The sequence below is a fragment of the Condylura cristata genome, unplaced genomic scaffold (genome assembly GCF_000260355.1).
Source record: "Condylura cristata isolate star-nosed mole 26May11 unplaced genomic scaffold, ConCri1.0 scaffold00004, whole genome shotgun sequence".
Classification (NCBI taxonomy): domain Eukaryota; kingdom Metazoa; phylum Chordata; class Mammalia; order Eulipotyphla; family Talpidae; genus Condylura; species Condylura cristata.
This window is the reverse complement of record NW_004567105.1, coordinates 33,855,231-33,875,021: the sequence shown is the minus strand read 5'-3', so window position 1 is coordinate 33,875,021 and position 19,791 is coordinate 33,855,231. Positions and strand designations below refer to the sequence as shown.

Below are 19,791 nucleotides of genomic sequence, written 5' to 3'. Positions count from 1 at the left end.
CCTGAATCCCACTATTCCTCCTGAGCCTGAATCCCACTATTCCTCCTGAGCCTGACATTCCTAAGACAGTTATGTCATTTTAAGTAAGAGATACTCATTAATAAAAGTGGCTGCATCCACAAACCACAGAAGCATGGGGGATGACAGATAACACTCTTCACTGGTTTCTGAATCACTGATAAACACTGTCATCAACACCATCTAATAATAAGACACCATGCTAACTTGATTTGCAATATTATATTAGGAGTTAGTTTTTATACAAGAGTAAAGTTTAAGGTAGGATGGCTCACTGTTCAAAATAATAAAGCAACCTACAAGGAAAATTAACCATTTTCATTCTTATATAGGTGAATTCTGGTCTTTAAATATCAGGAGAAGAGTTACATGAGAACTGTGAAATGAGTATGGAATGGATGGAGAACCAGACCCCTAGGCATTCTTTCTAGCCTCACTTTTGCTAGCAGTGATAAGTCTGAAGTCTCTCAGTAAGTCTCTCAGTATATTCATCTGAAAAAAAAAAAAAAAAAAAACACCTCGGCTGAACAAAGCAGATTAAAGGTCATTTTCAACTTTAATATTCCTGTTATTTATTCCATGTGGGAAAAACAAATTAATTTGAAATAATGAAGTTGATACAAAATACCCTAGACAAATAGAACTAGGTAGCCACTTGATAGTCAACAAATCAACTAACTACAATAGAAATGCAAAGCCATTCTCAGGAAAGAAAAGGACAACCTTAACCAAGCAAGTGTGCCCTATTGCTACATAATTGATGTTCTAATTTGGGATTTCTTGAGTCAAACAAAGTGCAGCTAAGCTTTGAATCATCCAATATCACACATCTACTTTGATGAGTCCATGTTTTTAACTTGGGAAAAAAATGGCTTTTATACCTGTCAACCTTAGAGAAGTTAAGGTAAGCCCATGAACTGTTTTTCTCTTTTTTCTTCACTTCTTCCCTCCCTCACCGCCCCTCCCCCATTCACCTCCCCAAAGACTGAGGAAGGCAATAGCCCTTCTTGTATGTGAGCCACTTTTGCCCTCCTAAAAGCAGGAATCAGTCATCTTTCCAAAGTATATTTAAAAGTTACACTCTTATCATTTTGACATCCTTATTGAGAGAGAATTCTAATTCAGATATCAATTCCTAGAAGCAGAGAAAATGGTTACATGAATTCACACCAAAAAATCAAGTTAAAGGGGAAATTACTTGTATTAATTACACATAATGATGCCAAAAAAATTTCACACTACAAACATGCACCATTTTATTTTTCTCTAAGAGCAATGCAGGGCATTTTTTCAATGAAATAAAAAGAAAGTAAGCACCCCTTCTACAATGCAATGTGTAAATATCTAAGGCACTTGAAAGTCTGAATTGCCTACCTAGGGATTGCAGATGCAGGCATTGCTTAATCAAGTAGCATAGCTAATGTTGTTTTTATATGCAAAATTCTATTAGAAAGGGCAAGCAACAAGATCATTTGTAAATACATATGATATTCTCCATGTTCCTCCCTTCTCTGGTTCCCCTGTTATTACCCTAGAAGGCAAGGAGAACTGGACACTAAGGCCCACCTGGTGTGACAACCCCACACAGTGTTTTTCCAGCCAGTTGAGTCAGGATAAAATCAAAAAGAGAAGTTACCATGGAGCAGCTCCCTTCCTGCTTCGACACCATCACTTAGGTGCTAAAGGTGTCAGGGCCACAGAGAAAGTGGTTCACAATCCTATCATATTCGTAAGAGATAAACAAATCCCTACTTTTGAAGTAATTCAATACCTTCCCTTGCATGGACTGTGAAAGGTGAGAAGGACTGTCATCGCTATGAACTGTGCTAATAGAATGCTTATACAATGCATATTTTCTGTTTCATAACTTGAATATGTGATTCAGGGTGGTTAAAGAAAAAGTACACATAAAAATTAGGATCGACAGGTCTGTTTTCTGGTATGACAAGTTCACCAAAATATGATGTGTCAAACCTTTTTAAAAAGGTATTTTTTTACATATAGTATTTAGCCATAAATGAAAAAAACACCAAACATAATAAAAAGGAATTTCGGTATCCTCTTCTAGACTTTGTTACCTTCAAGTTTATGAATCCATATCTGTAGTCAATGCAAGTTTTTCTTAAGAAAAATACCAAATGAATCATCCATGTAAAATTACAAAACACGTGATCCTTTTTGGTAGACAAGATTAACTAAAAGATAAGGTCTAGGTTTGGAGAAAAAAATGTTTACCAAAATTTCTTAACATTCAATGACAGACTATTATTATATAGGAACAGGAATCTCCCTACTGACAATTCCAATCAGAAAAACAATTCCCTTGGAACAATCAGGTGAATTTTTGGCTTACATCTCATCTAACATGCCTCAGCAAATGCTTTTACCTGATTTGTTGTAGAAATGAAGCAAAGTTTAAATAATTATATGGTTTAGTACTTGAAAATTCTTAAGAAATAAAGTCACCTCCAGTCATATTTAGGACATAAGGTTTAGTGTTTTGGCCAAAGCATTTGTTGAGTTTGTTTAAACACTAAGTCTAAACTTTTGAAAGGACAGGGGAGTGATGAAAATTGATTTTTTAAAAAATCAAATATAATCACCCATAAGCACAATGACTTTTACATCAAGTCAATATAAAATCAGGAAAGATTTAAAATCTATTCATATTACCATAAACTCAGTTTTGAGGGAGTTTCAGTAAAAAAAAAATCATGCCCTTTTTAGAATAGCTTTTCATTCATAGCACCTGACCCACTGGCATTTTAAATCAGGCTTTTGGCATTTGAAATTATAAACTGTGCTGTATTTAAACTGAAGGAAAGGATAGTGAAATTCTCAATCAGAATCTACAACAGAAGAGACATTATTTAAAATTAAACATCAGTAAGCACTCCAAAATGTACTGAGGGAACAATTTTCTGCGAAGAAGAGAGATACAGTTAGATTTTACTGATACAGAATGTATCAAAGAGTGAGTGTGATCCTTGCAACCAATCTTTCATTATTATATGTACAAAGTTTTTGTGGTAATCTGAACCACTAGGTAAACTGACAAGAGGGAGAGCTAAATTTCTTTCAAGAGAAAAAAATAAGGACAATAGGAAGAACAATAAGAACAGCTCTTCTGCTTTATCAAAAGAACCATTAACTCAGATGGGAGACTCTCTGGTAAATTCCATTAAGTTTTGATCCTAAGCAATCTAGGGAACACAGGATACATATTTCAATATGGCAAAGACCAATTAAAATAAATACACCATAGATATAATTGTATTCAATCATATTATACATTTGAGCAGACTGGTGTTAAGGTTAAGTCTCCTTCTTTAACACTTTCCTAGAGCCATAAAACAAAAGTGTGTCTCTTCACCAATTCAACAAAAGTGGGTGTCTGAAACCGGAGTCAAAAGATGTACTTAAGGGGTCACTATGTTATATGACAGGTCTTTTTTAAAAAGCCCTATTTGAAAATGGATGAAATGTCAAATCCCAAGGGTCGGAGTCCATTGTGACACGTTCTGTTTATTATGTAGTAGTCTGAAGCTACAGATTCACTATACATTTCAGATCACAAAGTTATATGTTTCATAATGGGTGCCTTGTAATAAATTACAGGGGAAATCATGTCAGCTTTATATCTAAAGCAAATGACTTTTGATGTTTAGCAACTTATCTTCAGACTAACCTTGACCAATTCTGATTTCACAGGTTAAAACAGTATTTTAATTAAATTATTGCACCTGATATGTAAAGACCTAGCTCTTAACTTTGATTTCAAGATATTTCTTATATACATCTATAAATATTTCTTCTTGAAGTCATCTTTCATAAGCATATATATCTTTTGCTTTCAAATTCATACCAAAGTAGTAGGATGCAAGCATTTGAGAGAGATTAATTCTACTTGTAAAGACACACCACAACACAAACCCAAAAAGTTTGAATTTGACTCCCTCTCTCTATTGTTCCTAAGAAATCTGTAATGAAGAAAAATGTAATTAAAAATTCCAAATTCTTTATTTTCACTCTGAGTTTTCAGAATTAAATGTGCAAGCTGACAGTAATTTTTGATGTAACACAAACCTTAAATTCTTAAAATACACTCTGGAAACTAAATTGGGGGCGGGGAGAAGCCTCACTATATTAAAGCAGATTATTCATGTAAAAATATTAAATAGAGAAACATCTCCAAGACTCAGATTACTCTGTAAAGAAAGGTAGCCAGCTTACTCAGTGAAATAGCAAAGAACCACATAATTTGGCATTATTGTGTTTGCTCCACCACTGAATTACCAACCTTTAACTTTCATCAATTACAACAGAATTTCTGGCAGTTAGAATTAATTCTCAGGCATTTCAGTACTACAGAAATGGAGCCTAAATTACTTATTTGTCAGTGCTTCTCTGACGAAATACATTCAGTTAGATACCAAACAACCAGGAAAAAAACAGATTTGAAATACAAGTGCATAAAGATTTTTATTCAAGAAAATAAAATAATTTTGATTTTATACATGTAGATCATATAATTGTCAGTTTTTCCCATTTAGGGTACCTCAAAAAACCCAGTATCCTCCACCTACTGTAACTGCTTTCTCTTTGCTCCCTAAGACATTTCTGGACATTAAATCTAGAAGTCTAGACCTTACCAGGAACTCAAAGCACAGGAAAATCTCTACTTCTCTACTACTTATAAGCTACTTTTACAAGTATTTCAATATGTGTGCATTGTTTTAATCTACAGGTATTCCTGCTTCTAGTTGACAAGGAGTAAGAGTCTCCTCATTTTGATAACAAAATTACCGACTTGCTTCAGAGAAAAGAATCTGAACTTCCTTGTACAAACAACACCTCTGCTTAATAACAGACAGCTGTCCAGAAGTCTGTATCAGGAGCATTAATCATAGCATCAACTTGAACATGAACAGTCATTTCTTCCAAAGAAGCTTGCCGTCCCTACTAGGCAAGGGGTGAGGTGGGGTAAGCCAGCTCTTTACACATAACAACAGAGCATATTCTAGCCACCTCCTACACTAGTTTAAGATACTTCTTCCAACAGCTCACTAAAATGACAACCTAATCAACTACTGGCACTTAAAAATTTAACCACAGACCTCTGCTGCTTCTGTTATCTAGATACTATCTGATAGTTATTCTTGCAACACAACAAACAAAATGTAGCATTCAGTACTTACAGACTATTCACAGAACACACCATCTGGGAAACCTTTTGCATTTAAGATTAAAGCTCCACACGGGCTTTTTGTTAACCCCAGCATGGGAGAAGAAGAAAGGGTGGAGGGAAGCGCTTACTTCGAAAATGCTCTGACGCGTAGTAATAGACATCCTCATAGCCCTCGTGGTAATCCTCTTCTGGTCGATACTTTTTCCCCTTTCTTCTCCTAGATCTTCTTATCTGCTTGACAAAACCCAGGAAGCGGTCCATCTCTCACTCTCGGTGCTGCCTGGCTCAGCCAGTAGCACCTTGGAGCAACAGCCCAGCTGCCAGGGGAGCCGGTGGAGCATGAATACCCAGCACCAAACCTCCGGGTCGAACAGGCTACCCTCCCGTCCTCCTCTGGGCTACCATGCACGCAGAGGTATTAGCCCTGGGAGGGAAAAACAGACCAGCCATGGGGGGCTATCTTGACAAGATTTTTCATATAGTTCAATAAACAGTCAAATGTGCAAGAAAAAAGGGAAGGAGAAAGTGCAATGATAATAAAAGGCTAAGGAAAATAAAATAATAAACTGCAAGCTTTGAACTTCAAAGAGCTTAAAAGCAAAACAGAACAAAGTTGGCCAAGAGATTCAGCGGAGGCAAGAGGCGTCCCAGGGCTAGAATTTCACTCTCCATCACTAGGGGCGGGGGTGTAGAAGAGAGAGGCGGAGACACATGTTTAGTCAATGGACTGAACCAATGCTAGAGACTGAGTCCACGATTTTACCTGCTAATCCCACCCCCTATTTCCAGCACCCTTTATCAGAAAGCACGTGTTTGGGAAACTTCTAGGAAAGCTGTTGTTTTGCAGTGGGCAGACTGATTTACTCTTTGTGCTCTCTTGCATATCATATTGATGAGTAGTAAAGTGGTTTCATCCATATGCACAGCCTCTTGCTGACAAAAGTGTGCTGTATGTGTTAATTGGAGCAGCAGGGAGAAGGCTCAGCAGCTGCTTTCAAATGACACACTTACCCACTGGGCATTAATGTATTCCAGTCGCTGTTTGATCTAAATATTAAAATGTACTTCACAGAGAGGTTTCTCATAGACTTGGTAACAGCATACCATAATCAGCAAATAAAAGCAACTACATGATTTTAGGAGGAATAAATACAAATAATCCAAGTTTGCTTACACTGAGCTCAAATATCAATAAATTATTATACTTTCTGAAAAATATGCAAACAAATAAAACTGAGTTCGTAATGAGGATGAAGGGATACAGAATTTGAAATATGTTCATATTATGCTCATTTGTTTATCTCTAATATCACAATCTTTTTTTTTATTTTTTTAAGTAACCAATCAGAAACACTTAAGGGTAAAGAGGTACTGTAAAGTCTAGACAGGTCAGCGTTAGTCATGGATAATCTTTTTCTCTATAGCTTTCTTTAGGTTTTAAATCTTTTTTCTCTATAGCTTCCTTCAGGTTTTAAATGAAAGTAAACGTTTAACCCCAAGAATAACCTAATCGTTTTAGAATATCAGTAATCAAACATGTCAGCATGTTACCTAATAAACTAATGACGTTCCGTACCTCCTATCTTCCAGAACTTTTACTTTTTAAAAAAGCTTCTTATATAAAGTTTGTTCAGTATTTATAAAGCACCAAGCTTGTAACACCATCCCATAGCGAAGTGATGTAAGGGAGATACTTATTAAGAGAATGATAAGTATTTCTCAACCAAGAACGTTTCATTTCAAAAATGTGCAGTTAAAATCTTTAGTTATATGAATTTTCCCTATTCCTAGAGATTAAGTTTGTGGAGAGAAACACAAACTTAATGATGCTGACAAAAGATGACTATAAAATGTTATATGAACATCGTTAAACCAAAATATCACTTGTCCTTAGGCTGCAAAGCCTTTATTTATTATTCTGACTCCTTCAACCAAAAAATAAAAACTTTAACAATTTAGCAGTAGTGAACTAGAATTTGAAGATCTTAAGTTTTGATCTTGAATAGGTCACTGAATAAATAAATAATAATACATAATGTTCTCATTTAACCCTCCTGTCACCCTTCATATAATGAGATAGATACCTCTATGGATGAGGAAAGGTTTGAAGATAGTTTAGTGGCTTATCTAAGACCCCAAAGGCAAGCACTAAATAGTACTAGGCATTTTTCATACAAATTCTGTTATTATCTGGTCTGCCTGAGAATGATCTGTATTCAGTGATTCATTGTTTTCTAAGTAAGTCTGCTCTTGAAGTAGAATTTGAAAATAGTTGCTGACTTTTATTTTTAATTGGACTAAACATACATCCTGGTCTATGTAATAACCATTTCAAGTATATCTGTCCCCCAGAGATTTTTGCAGGCAACACACTGTCGCCAACTTCTCCTAAACGAGTGGAATTCACTTTATGTTTTGTTCTTATAGGCTCCAAGTTCAATTTGAAAGTAAAGACACAGAATAGATGATGCTTCAACAAAGTGTTCTTTTTAATATATTCCAGTACTAATTTTTAATTTTAGTATTTCAAGAGACTGTTATTTCCTGAAGCAGTAATATTATGCATAAGTACCCTTTCTCTAGTTTTGAAGGATTTTATTTGGTAGATTAATGTTTCGATACCTGATTATAATGACAAAATTTTACAGGAGTTGAATCCGGTGGTGCAAGGGAAGAGTTTAGAGCTCAGTCAGATAGATATTCGGGGCAGGGTATGGTAGAGAAGCTTAACCACCCTGTAAAAACAATCATAGACACTGGGGAGCAGGTACAAGGGCTCTTAGTTAGAGGTCTACTGGGTCAAACTTTGAAACAGTGTGGCAATATATGTATTGATAGACTCGCATAGAATATCAGCATGTATGTATACATCTGTGCTCTGTCTGAGCAATGATGGAGGTGCATGGGACCCCAGATTCATACCATCTTTGAGATTTTTTCCCCATCTACCATCCTGTGTTCTCCATGTTTAAACACGGAGGACCAACCTAGAGATTAATCTGTAAGGACTCTCTTTTACGTAGCAGTTAGCTAACACACCACAGCTGATAAGTGAGTAAAGTTCAAGTCCATTCAGCTTGAGGTACTCCTGCTTTTACAAAGAGAGTCACCCTCTCAGCCCATGGAGTCCACAGGGGTCAGTGATAGCATTCCGCTGTGTAAATAGATGGGACCCCTGAGAAGTTGTAAATGGCAATTCATAGAACAAGACTATCCCACACAAATATTTTGTTTGGCTCACATTAAGTGTTGCCTTGTTATTTAAACTAGGTCAACATTTAAATACCAGGAATTTCACAAGTAAAGTAGACATTGAGTTTTTCTTTCTTAAAAGTCAAAAGATCTGGCAACTCTGGGGCCAATTCCAACATGACAATTATTGATGAGAGCTGGGTGTTGGCCTCTACTCATACATAAACATGTGCTTTCCACTTGGCCACAGTCCCTTGCAGGGGGCCCAATTCACTCATTCAGTTACCACCTGGCCCCTACAGGCTTTTACACTTGTGAACCTTGGTTGAGGAGCTATCCTGAAACTCGGCTCTATAACACTAATCTCTTTAAGATAAATTTCAGTTCCCTTATATTTTCATGTAAAGAAAGCAGATTATTATGACAAATTGGGTTTAGTAGAGCTAAAATGTTCACTAAGCTGTAAAACTGAATTTCTTAGAAAAAATTTGTTCACGATGAGAAAATAAAACAGGCTGATTTATTCAATAACACTGCTTCAAGCTAGCATAGTAAGTATATGTTAGCAAATTTTTTAAAGCTAATTCCTTTCCTTCTGGGAGGTAGACAATTGCCTGAACAGCATTTGCATGATTTCTGTACTCTTGAATTAGATTCTCCATCCCTTTTAGGGAAGAGGAATAGACCAACTCTTAAGATTAAATCTTGAATTTACAGCTTTTCCTAGATCACATTAAGTAGTACCCTTCTGTGTATATTTAAGTTGAGTAATGATTACAGTATGTTCTCAGTAGCAGCATGCAGCACTCTATTAGAGAAATCTTTGAAACCTTAAATCAATCTGGCCCTTTTATAGATGCCATGATATTTGTATGACATGCCAAGAACTGTGGTAGCCTTCCTGTGTCCTAAGGGAAGACACCCCAACACACTGAAGAGGGTAGGGCAGGAAGGGACAATACTCCATTCCCTGTATGACAGTATACTTAGCCCTGTCAGACCCAATATTTTTGCAAATGATTTGTAGTATCTTCATTTACTAGCCTAGATAAAATTCATAGATCATGCAACTTATGCAAATATAAATGTAATTTGAACAGAAAATATCTTAATAAGTTATATTTAAATATATGTTTAATAATGTATATGTGCATATAAATATATATATGTATATATTTGTAAATCACTGAATACCATTACAATAGCCCAAATACAAAATACTAATAATAACAAATGCTAACAACATTTTGGAACAAGTATGTACATTTGGTAGAAATGAAAAATGGTAGACATTTTTGAAAAGAGTTTAACAGTTACTTGTAAAAACTTAACATTGGGGCCCTCCCTGGTGGCGCAGCGGGTTAAAGCACTACACTAAGAAGCTTAAGCCACTTCCGCATGAGTTCGATTCCCGCCTGCCCCGGAGGTGACCACATGGCGTGGCAGACCTCTCCTGACCCGCCCGCTGCTCCCCTCAGCAGTGTACTTCGTCGATCTGCCTGTTCTGCCCCCCACTCTGTCTCTGGTGAATCCTCTCACCCTCAGCATCTCTGGCCTGTACCCCAGTTCTATATGAATAAATAAATAAATCTTAAAAAAAAATAAAAAAAAAAAACTTAACATACCATTCCCATATAATTCTGTGACCACATGCCGCATTATTTACTCAAAGAAACTGACAAATAGGTCCACACAAAACCTATACCTAGATGTTTAGAATTGCCAAAACTTGGAAATAACCAAGATGTCTTTTATTAGGTAACTGGACAAGCAAACTGTGATGTATCAGATAATGGAATATTACACAGCACTAAAAAGTAATGGGCTCTTGACCCCTGAAAAGACATGGAGGAAATATCTATGTGTATTATTCAGTGAAAGAAGCTAATTATAGCTATATGACTGCAGCTATTATATTCTGGAAAACACTATTAAGACACTAAAAAGATCATTGGTGCCGGGAGTTAGGAGAGCGGGATAACCAGTAGGATACAGAGGATTTTTAGAGCAATGCAAGTTTACGCTATCTGATACTATAGGAGAGATACATGTAATTTTACATTTGTTCAAACCCACAGACTGTAAACAGAAAAAGTGAACCCCAATATAATCTTTAGATTATACTGCGTATAGTGAATGTGACAATACAGGTTTATCAACTGTAACAAATGTCCCAATGGGGGGTAAGGGGTGCTGATATAGAGAGGGGGGGAAAGGGGTGCTGATATATATGTGTGAGGGCAAAGGGTACAAGAGAAATCTCTATACGGTCTACTCAATTTTACTGTAAAACTAAAACTGATCTGAAAAATAAAGGCCTTTTAAAAGAAAAAAAATTCTTTATGTAATACATATTAGCTTTCAGGCTCAATAATTATAAATGAGATTTTACTGAAAAGAGAACTTATTCATGTAGATATTTGAAAGTTAAAGGACAAATTCTGTGCAAATTTTTCCCTCATCTCAATATTCCTAGTGCCTGACCCTCCATCCACAAAATCTTGTCGTCCCACCCCCCGTTTACCCCACTCCTGGCTCAGCATTGTGACAATTCAACATGCTCCTATAAATTTCCTACCCACACCAACAGAGGCATTTTTGGTTACTCTAGCTGACACCCACAGAGCTAAATTAATCAGGCAAATGCTACCATATCTGTGGAACTCTTCTTACATACTATCCTCCTACCCCCTTGTTCTTGTTTAAGATTCTTTTAAGTGTTAAGATTAATTATCACTCTACTACTTTAACAGTTGGTAATCAAAGACCAACAATATCCTCAGAAATTTGAATGATAAAGTGCAAATATTATCTGTCTTCTTGCACTTCCTGAATAGATGCAAAATTTAAGAGAAAAAAAGTTCCAAAACAAATACATGGAGTTAAAAATAAGTGCTCACAAGCCAATGCATTAAATTATTACTCTGCCAGTAACCACAATTACTAGAAGGAAACAGTTTGTTATAATGCTAGAATTAAGGCACCCTAGATAAAGCATCACCAAAACCTACATTCAAGAAACACTCCAATTCTTACATTTATTGAAGTAAAGAAAAAACTTGTTATCATTGTTACAAGAAAAAAAGTAGCCCATAGTCCAAACAGTGCTCATCAGAATCTGAAGAATACTTCCAAATTTAAGTTGTTCTTAGCTCTCCTCAGGCAAACATGTTGGTGGATAAAGTAGACATTTCCACACAGACAGAAGCCTTCATGGTTCCTGGCAGATAGTAAGTGCTCAATAAATCAATTTTTGTATTCATATGACAGCAATGCCAAAACATCTTGGTTAACAAAGAGAGGTGAAATCTAATGACATATATTATGTAATGACAGACAGAAAGATAGATAGATAGATAGATAGATAGATAGATAGATAGATAGATAGATAGATAGATAGATAGATAGATAGATTCATAAAATATTGATGTAAGGGCTGTAGAGCTCATCCCATGTTGCTCTTTTCAACCAGCTGCCCTCTTGCCACCAACATTCTAACTCCAGATTCACCCCAGAAATTCTGCAAGGCCCCGCCTTTGAGCAGCTCCTGATGCACTGACTCCCCTGAGCAGAGTGACAGTTGTGTGTCCTCAGTACTGGGGGGGGTGGGTGTGCTTGACATTGTACTATTGTACTCGAGGGTACTTTCTCTGCCTCTTTTAAGTATCCCTGAACAGTGCCCCTGATCCAAAAGTCCAGTTAATCAATACACATTGGCCATCATTATTAATATGAAATATGAAAAACTGTATTAGTATTTTTATGACTTGAGATACTATCTTTGTTTTGTCTCAATGAAATTTTTAAATAAATATTTCACTAACATGACTTTTAACTCCTTTATCTATTGTTTCCTATGAGGGTGCATTAAGTCAATTAATCCTTAGTGTTTGATGTCAAAAGCATTACAAGAAATTTCAATATGCCTTGCTATCAGTCAACATCTCAAAGAATTTCATGTTCTTATTTAATTTTCATCAAATCCTATGAAATTGGTACTCTATTTAACCTTCTGACAGGAGATACAGAAATTAGTTAACTGTTCTCAGTCACACGATTGAAATGGCACATTTACTAGTCTGAAATAAAGTTCATAGGTTTTATAAGGTACATATAAAATTTTAAATTTCCTATTAGTAACTAGTATTTTTCAGGTTATGACTAGAACAAATTGCTGTGGCATTTAGCTGTCACTGTATACATTCACACGAATGAGCTCATGGCTTTATTTAGAATGTAAGATTTGCTAGAAATAATCTATTTTGCAAATATATAAATGATAAAAGCCTTTAAACATCAACTTAAAATCTCTAAGAGGAAGGCATGTTTTTCAAATTCCCTTGCTAAAAAAAAAAAGCTTGAGACACAGACTAAGTATAGTGGTGGTTCCTTTTCAACTGGAAAGCAAGTTAAATGCTCAATGTCAGTTGTGCAGTTAAAAGATGGGATAAGGGGTGAATAAATGGATGAATGAATGAATAATTGATTGAATGATAGCTGCAGAGACAGAATTTGCCTAAGCTTGCACCTGAGAGCAAAAGAGCTGTTCTATAGCGGGGATACAGTCACGCAGCTGAGCTAACAGAAAATGGGAAAGACAAGGATGTAAGAGGAGGCATGAAAGACACAGCTTAGTCTTGCTGTCTTGCCTATTGTGATGTTCCAACAGAACACACTATGTCATTGCCCCTGTAAGTGGAGGCAGTGTGTATGAGACACACGGAGCAGCCTTAACCCAATAGTCTACAGCTAAGTCCACTTTCATCTTGTAACTACCAGGTCCAGCCACCCTCGATTAGCCCAGCTGCAAACTCCTTGCAGACCAAGGGACTGTTACAGACTACAGTATTTGGGAAGTGGTTCACATTTGTTTAGTACAGTGCATTCTGTATTACAAATGTCTATTTCTTATGTCTCTTGACCAGACTGGAAGTACATAGGAGAGACATATCTTACTGATTGTTACATCTTTGCTTTCTGATGCAGTATTGGCTTCAAAGTAGAAGTTACTTGCTTTAAAATGGAGTGAATGAAAGAATACAGTGTCATCTACTTTCTGAGGTTTCTTTCAATTCTAATTGCAACCATTTGAGTACTTACCCCCAGCTACTGGCCACCAATGCCCAAACATACATTGAAGGAGTCTCATAAATGAGTCTAAGACTACCTACAAAACGCTCTCAGAACATGACAGGCACTGCTCCCATTGTTGCAAGGATGTACACCTATTTTTTGTTTGCTTTATTTTGTGCCAAATGAATTGCACCCTTATCTTTGCACAGATGGAACTTTTTGTATTTTTCACGTCTCAGCTCCAATTTTGTCTCATCCTGTTGAGGCAGTTCCAGATTCTTCCATTATAATACAGCTTCACAACCACTTCATATCACATCAGCAGGTCACTTCTCCTGGTGAGAAATCACCTGGCTTGGGAATGTGTTCACCTGACTATTCTCAGTTCTCTTGTACGGTATTATCTCCCTGACATAGAGATGTTTACCCTACTGGACACCATCTATCTCTGTTTTGTGAACACTCAGTGACCATGCAGACAATAAAGACAGACAGTAAGCATTTGTTGAAAGAATGAATTAGATACAGTGTGAGATAAACACTGTTGTTCATGTTCCAGCCACGTATTATTTAAATTACACAAGAGCTTTTAAAGTTTCCTTTTTAGAAAGCATATTAAACCCCAAATCAGTCTTCGTTGGTTTGAAATAGGATGATTTGTAGATGCTGGTCAGAGCTTCACATATTAAGTAGAATGTCACAAGTATAAATATATTTTATAGGGTGAATGAATCTTTAAAGATAAAGACATTCCAAAAGCTCTTTTAAGCTAATAGTTTTAAATTTTTCACTAACCCTGTAACTAAAGCTAATATCAAGTAGAAAGATGACTCAGATCTCCCCTATTCCCTTCTGCACACCCTATGCTTAATAAACACTGTTCAATGAAGATGTGTGGAATAATTGAGCATATAAATGCCAAAACAAATAAACCAGCCACAGGTTCCATTACAAAGGTAGAGGGACAATATATAGGTTAATCAAAGCTGGATAAACAGCTCCTTTAAAATATCAATAATTGGTAGTACTTTGATAGCAAACCAAGAAAGTGTGACTGTAAATGACAGCCAAAGTTGGGAACCAAAGGAATGGTTTTGTTAGAAAAAGGTCAAGAAGGTAAGATGAATCATATGGCAAAGCACTTAGAGGAAGGAAAAGAAGAGAAATTTAAATAAGATTAGTCATCACAACTTGAAAAAAAAGTAAGATTGTAGGAGACTATTTTAAGTAGCAAGAAAATGTTCCTGTAGCCAAATTAATTATGAAAACAAAAACCTAAACTTTTTGAAATGCAATGCTTTGTTAAAATGAATTAATAAATCAAGAAGTATAAATAGACAAATAAAAGTGTGTCATTTAAAAATGGATTTTTACTGCTTCCCAGTAACTTAGGAGAGAGAGAGGAAGAAAGAGGGAGAGGAAGAGAAGAGAAAAGGGACAAAGTCAGAAAAGGGGAAAGAGAAAATATGAGTGAATTCCAAGGAAATACTATACTGTTCATAAAACGGAGCTTAAAACAGATTCTGTGAAATCTCACAATTATCTAAAAACACTTCAAAATCAGCACTATTTTTTCCTATTCACTTAAATGAACTTAGTTGCATAAAAAAGTTAACATCTTGCAACTAGAAGAGACATTCTTCTCTAAATCTTTCTGTCTACAATAGCTTACATCTTCAGGGAAAATATGCAATATCTTTTTTCAGGGAAAAAAGACTGCGAGTTTGCAAAGTTTTGAAACCCTTATAATATCCAATTGGCACACTCAGCATATTAAATTGAAAATTATTTTAAGTTTTTATTTTTAATTTCCCTATGCTCATTCATGCTTGGCTAATGATTGAATATATTAATTAATTTTACATGGAGGAAATATTTTTAATTTAAAAAAATTTTTAATGCAAGAATAATCTCATTTACTTAAGCCCTCTGAATTCTAATGCATTTGGACCCTTAAGAATGGCTGCCTGACATTTCATTTTGCAAGAAGTCTAAACAACCACAATAAATTTACAAATGCAGACATGCCACAGTTAAATTTCATTTCACGCCCTGTAAGCAAACATTATCAAACTATAAACACTGTCCTCCACCGTCTTTTTTAACTCAAAATCTTGTAGCCAATGGATGGTCGACCTTGAAATATTTCACAGATGGATGAATAGGCTTAGTTTATTCATCAATTTACAGACCAGCCAACTTAGGTTATAAGTATTACTGTTAGGCAGGTGGCTCAAAGCTTTATTTAATAAACAACACAAATAATTAGTGAACAGACAGAAATAATTAGAGATCCAATTAGGAATTATTCAGGAAAGAAGTCTAAATAGAATTAAGTTTTTTTCCTGCATTCAAATTTCCTTAGAAATTTTACTCTATTTTCATTTCTTAATGGCAAGTTCTTTTAAACAGTATTATTAATTTTAATACAAACAGGCGAATACCTTTATTGAAGAAATCAGATTCTACAGGATTTTCAAAACCAAATGGGGATTGAGTATTAGAGAGTGCACAGTAATAATAGTCAAAGTTTAACTTAAAGAATATATTCACAATTGAAATGAAAAAAGTACAAAATAATGTAAAAATAAACTGTTATAAAATAAAATATATATATATATATAAAGAATATACTCATTAACCCTATCTTAGTTGTTCATCATATAACTCTGAAATCATCGCTTGTTTATTTAACTGTGAGTTTAAGTGCAAAGTGTCCTTTATCATCATTGTGTTGCCGCAACAAGACAAAACATATAAAACTTTAATAAAAAAAGGACTTTAATACAGTGAATATACAATACAGAACACAAAGAATATAACTTCTAAATCAAACACCTGAAGTGACCCATCCCCTCGTGGGCCAAAGTCAACCCAAAAGGGATTGGCCCAAAGCAAGGCCTGAAAGCTGCCACAAGACTAAAGCACCTTCTGGCCGGGACCCATGGAAAAGGGTCAGAAGTGACCAGACAAATCTGGGAGGAAAAGAGCAAAATCAAAATCAATATAAACACTGCCATAGTCACCTGCCTCCAGGTGTCTCACCCACATCTGCCTTAACCAGTCCAGGGTCAGGAAACAAGCCCGGTTTCTTCATCACATGCTTGCTGCTCCATGTGGCTTCCTCAGGTCTCCTCCTTCTCCATCCTGCTTCATTCTCCCCTCTTCTCATTCCTTCTCTCCTTTTTCTCTGCTCAGCTCCACCCTCCTTCTGGGTTGGGCAGGGAACCTGGTACTTCCCCTTTTCCTAGGAACCACCCTGTTAAAATTGTATCTTGACTGTCTAAGCATATTATTTTTTCCTTTGTGAATCAGTTCTTTCTTCAAAGAATTTTTATGCTTACTATAGGATATTGAGAACTATTCATACCATAAAAAGTCGACAATGACCATATCTTAATGAAGCTGATATCCTGGAGGGAGGGGATGTCAATTAAAAGAAAAAGTAAATAAACAAAAGAGAATCTGTAAGAAAAGCCTTGAATATTTATATCCTTTATTTATATGGATATAGTAAGTGTCTCAAGCGAATTTTTAAGAGAATGAAGAAACACTATTTAATCTTCCACTGGAAACTTAACTAACAAAGGGGAAGTGAGATGTTATTTTATAAAGCATCCAGCAGAGATCAGATGAGGGAAGGGCTTATCAGAAGGGAGCATCAGAACCAAGCTGGGAACATTTTTCCTACTCACAATGACTTCAAAACCCACCTGAGAGACTCCTGCCTCCAGCAAGCTTTCATGCTCATCCCCACCCTCACCACCATCCCCCTCCTTCCAAGAGGCTAGGATTGAGAGTTACAGTATCCAGTGTACTCTGCCAGTGAAGGTAGTGGCTCAGGTGCTTTAATAAGTGAGTAAGAGTGCTTATAGGAGATGGGTGTCATTTTTCTTTCTTTTATATTAAGTTCTGAGCTGGTAACGGTGGGTGGGTATTGGGAGAGAGCAGGAGACGCTATTATATCGATAGTTATCCAATGGTCTAGAGGGCTCCTTCTACCTGAAACGTTGTCTTTATACTTATGAGTGTGACTTAGCATTGCCATGGTCCAGTTTCAAGTCAAAGGAAAAGGAAAACAGTAAGGTTTGCCTGTCACAACAGAACTTAAAGTAAGTTTCACATATAACTTCTGTTTGATGCTCCTGTCATATGGCCACACCTTACTGCAATCTAGGAAGGGAAATATGTTTTTCCCTGCTGGGTGATCATATAAATAGCTAGACATGGTAGTTTCTACTGGTAAGGAATAAGAACTGAAGGATAATCAGTTTCCCTCCCCTCACTTACTTTCCTGCAGTAGTACAATTATCTGTTGTATTTTAGAACTTATTCAGTTTTCTTTCTTTAGTAACTCTCATTCCTCAGAAAACAAATAGGGTTTTTATCCAAAAGTCTGAGCAACATCAAGTGAAACAAAATTAACTATGGTTCTCAACTTCAGAAATTCTTAGTTTTTATGCCATCACTAAGCAGGCTGCTTCTCTGAAAGGAGGCAAACTTAGTTCACTTTTTCTCCAAGGACTCTCTCACTCTAAAGCCATGGTTCTTAAAACCATTTGGTCTGAAGAATCTTACAACCCTTAAAAGTTATTAAGAACCACAAAGGGCTTTTGTTGATATGAGTTATATCTATAAATATTTATCAGGTGCAAAACAACACTGAGAACTTAAGAGCTATCACTGCAAAACATTCAGTAAATGAAGTTTTTAAATGACATATATTGCTACACTGAAACTATTCTTTATAATGTCAGTGTAAGATAGTTTCAGAGATTTATGGTGCTAAAAATGTCAACCTTAACTGACAATTTTTAATATTCACCATCAAAGTTCAACTTAATTTTATTCCAGCATTTATAGTAAAATCATAAATTATAAATTTGGTGGAGCAAAATGATATTTACTTGAATTTTTACTGGACATTGTTTTTAAAATTTATCATAAGACAATAAGTATTATATAAATGGTGCTAAAGATTTTGCATTTCAGCCAAAATATAAAAAATTATGTGACTAAAGGTCAATGACAGCTATTTTTACTTGATGGATGCTATGTAATCAATTCTGAATCACAATGACATGAAAAATGGTGTCTTTTCCCTCACTTTTTATTTTCTGACATAAGAAATAAAGAATATTTTTTAGATTCTCTTTGTAATTTTCTAAATTAGGTTGAGAAAAGGTTAAACAAATGCCAACCCACAGAAATAAAAATAATATCCTTTGTCAATACAATTTTGTCAAGGTTACATTTTAGTGGTATTAACTAGGGAAACTGAGCCAAGAGTAATTTAAAATCTCTCTTAAACATAATCACTCTTCTTTGTTTCTGAAATAAACCATAAATCACAGGGTAAAGAAAAATAGCAGATGATCTCACTTATATGTGGCATATGGGGAAACTGAAAAAGGGTCAGGAAAAAGACACAACTTGCAGGCTGACACAGATCTGAGGCATCCAGCAAGGAGGGGCCTTGGTAGGTCAAAACAGGGGAGGAACAAGCACAAGGGACTCTGGCAATGAATCACGAGTGCTGTGGCACTGGGAGAATCAGAGGGACTACACTTGAGCAAAGAAATCAAATATTGTACAAAGCTGAACAACAACATAAGAAAATAAAAAAAGAGAGAGAGAAAACTGGGCCCTCCCTGGTGGTGCAGCGGGTTACAGCACAGCACTAAGAAGCTAAAGCCACTTCTGCATGAGTTCGATTCCCGCCTGCCCTGGAGGTGACCACATGGCATGGCAGACCTCTCCTGACCCGCCCGCTGTTCCCCTCAGCAGTGTACTTCGTCGATCTGCCTGTTCTGCTCCCCGCTCTGTCTCTGGTGAATCCTCTCACTGCCCCTGCACTTCTGGCCTGTACCCTAGTTATGCATGCACAAATAAATAAATCTTTTTAAAAAAGAAAAGTAAGTTAAATAAATAAAACAAACCACTGAGATGTCCAGCAACTCCCCTTTTCTGAACTTGTGGGTGCCTTGCAATATAAAGGAGGGGAAGTGAACATAAGAGCAGGGCCACAGCAGAATGAGGGGGGTGTCTGTGTACATCTTAGGAAGCAAACGTGAAGGCCGTAGGTCCCAGTTTGGAACCCAAGAGCGGTGGTGGCCAGCGCACCCCTGGCCAGCCTCACTGGTCACAGGAAGAATACCTTGACAGCCACCTGATATGCTTGATGGTTTACATATACTTCCTCAGCATGCTTGTGAAAGGTTCTGAAGGTCAAACTTCCACTCCATTTATAGAGTCAAAGCTAGGGACGAAGAAATGGGTTTCCTACCAGCAGCAGAACTGGTTAGTTGTTGAAGTAGAGC

The 19,791-nt window shown here is 36.2% G+C and overlaps 1 protein-coding gene across 5 annotated transcripts in view; it reads right to left on the bottom strand.

Moving 5' to 3' along the window:
• Positions 1–5,834, bottom strand: part of GRIP1 (glutamate receptor interacting protein 1) — a 389,697-nt gene extending 383,863 nt beyond the window's left edge. For all 5 annotated transcript variants that reach the window (XM_012720449.1, XM_012720450.1, XM_012720452.1 and 2 more), the window contains exon 1: positions 5,335–5,834. In XM_012720449.1, the coding sequence (XP_012575903.1) occupies positions 5,335–5,467 (133 nt within the window). In that variant the 5' untranslated portion in view covers positions 5,468–5,834. The remainder of the gene's footprint in view (positions 1–5,334) is intronic.
• Between the last annotated feature and the right edge of the window lie 13,957 nt (positions 5,835–19,791).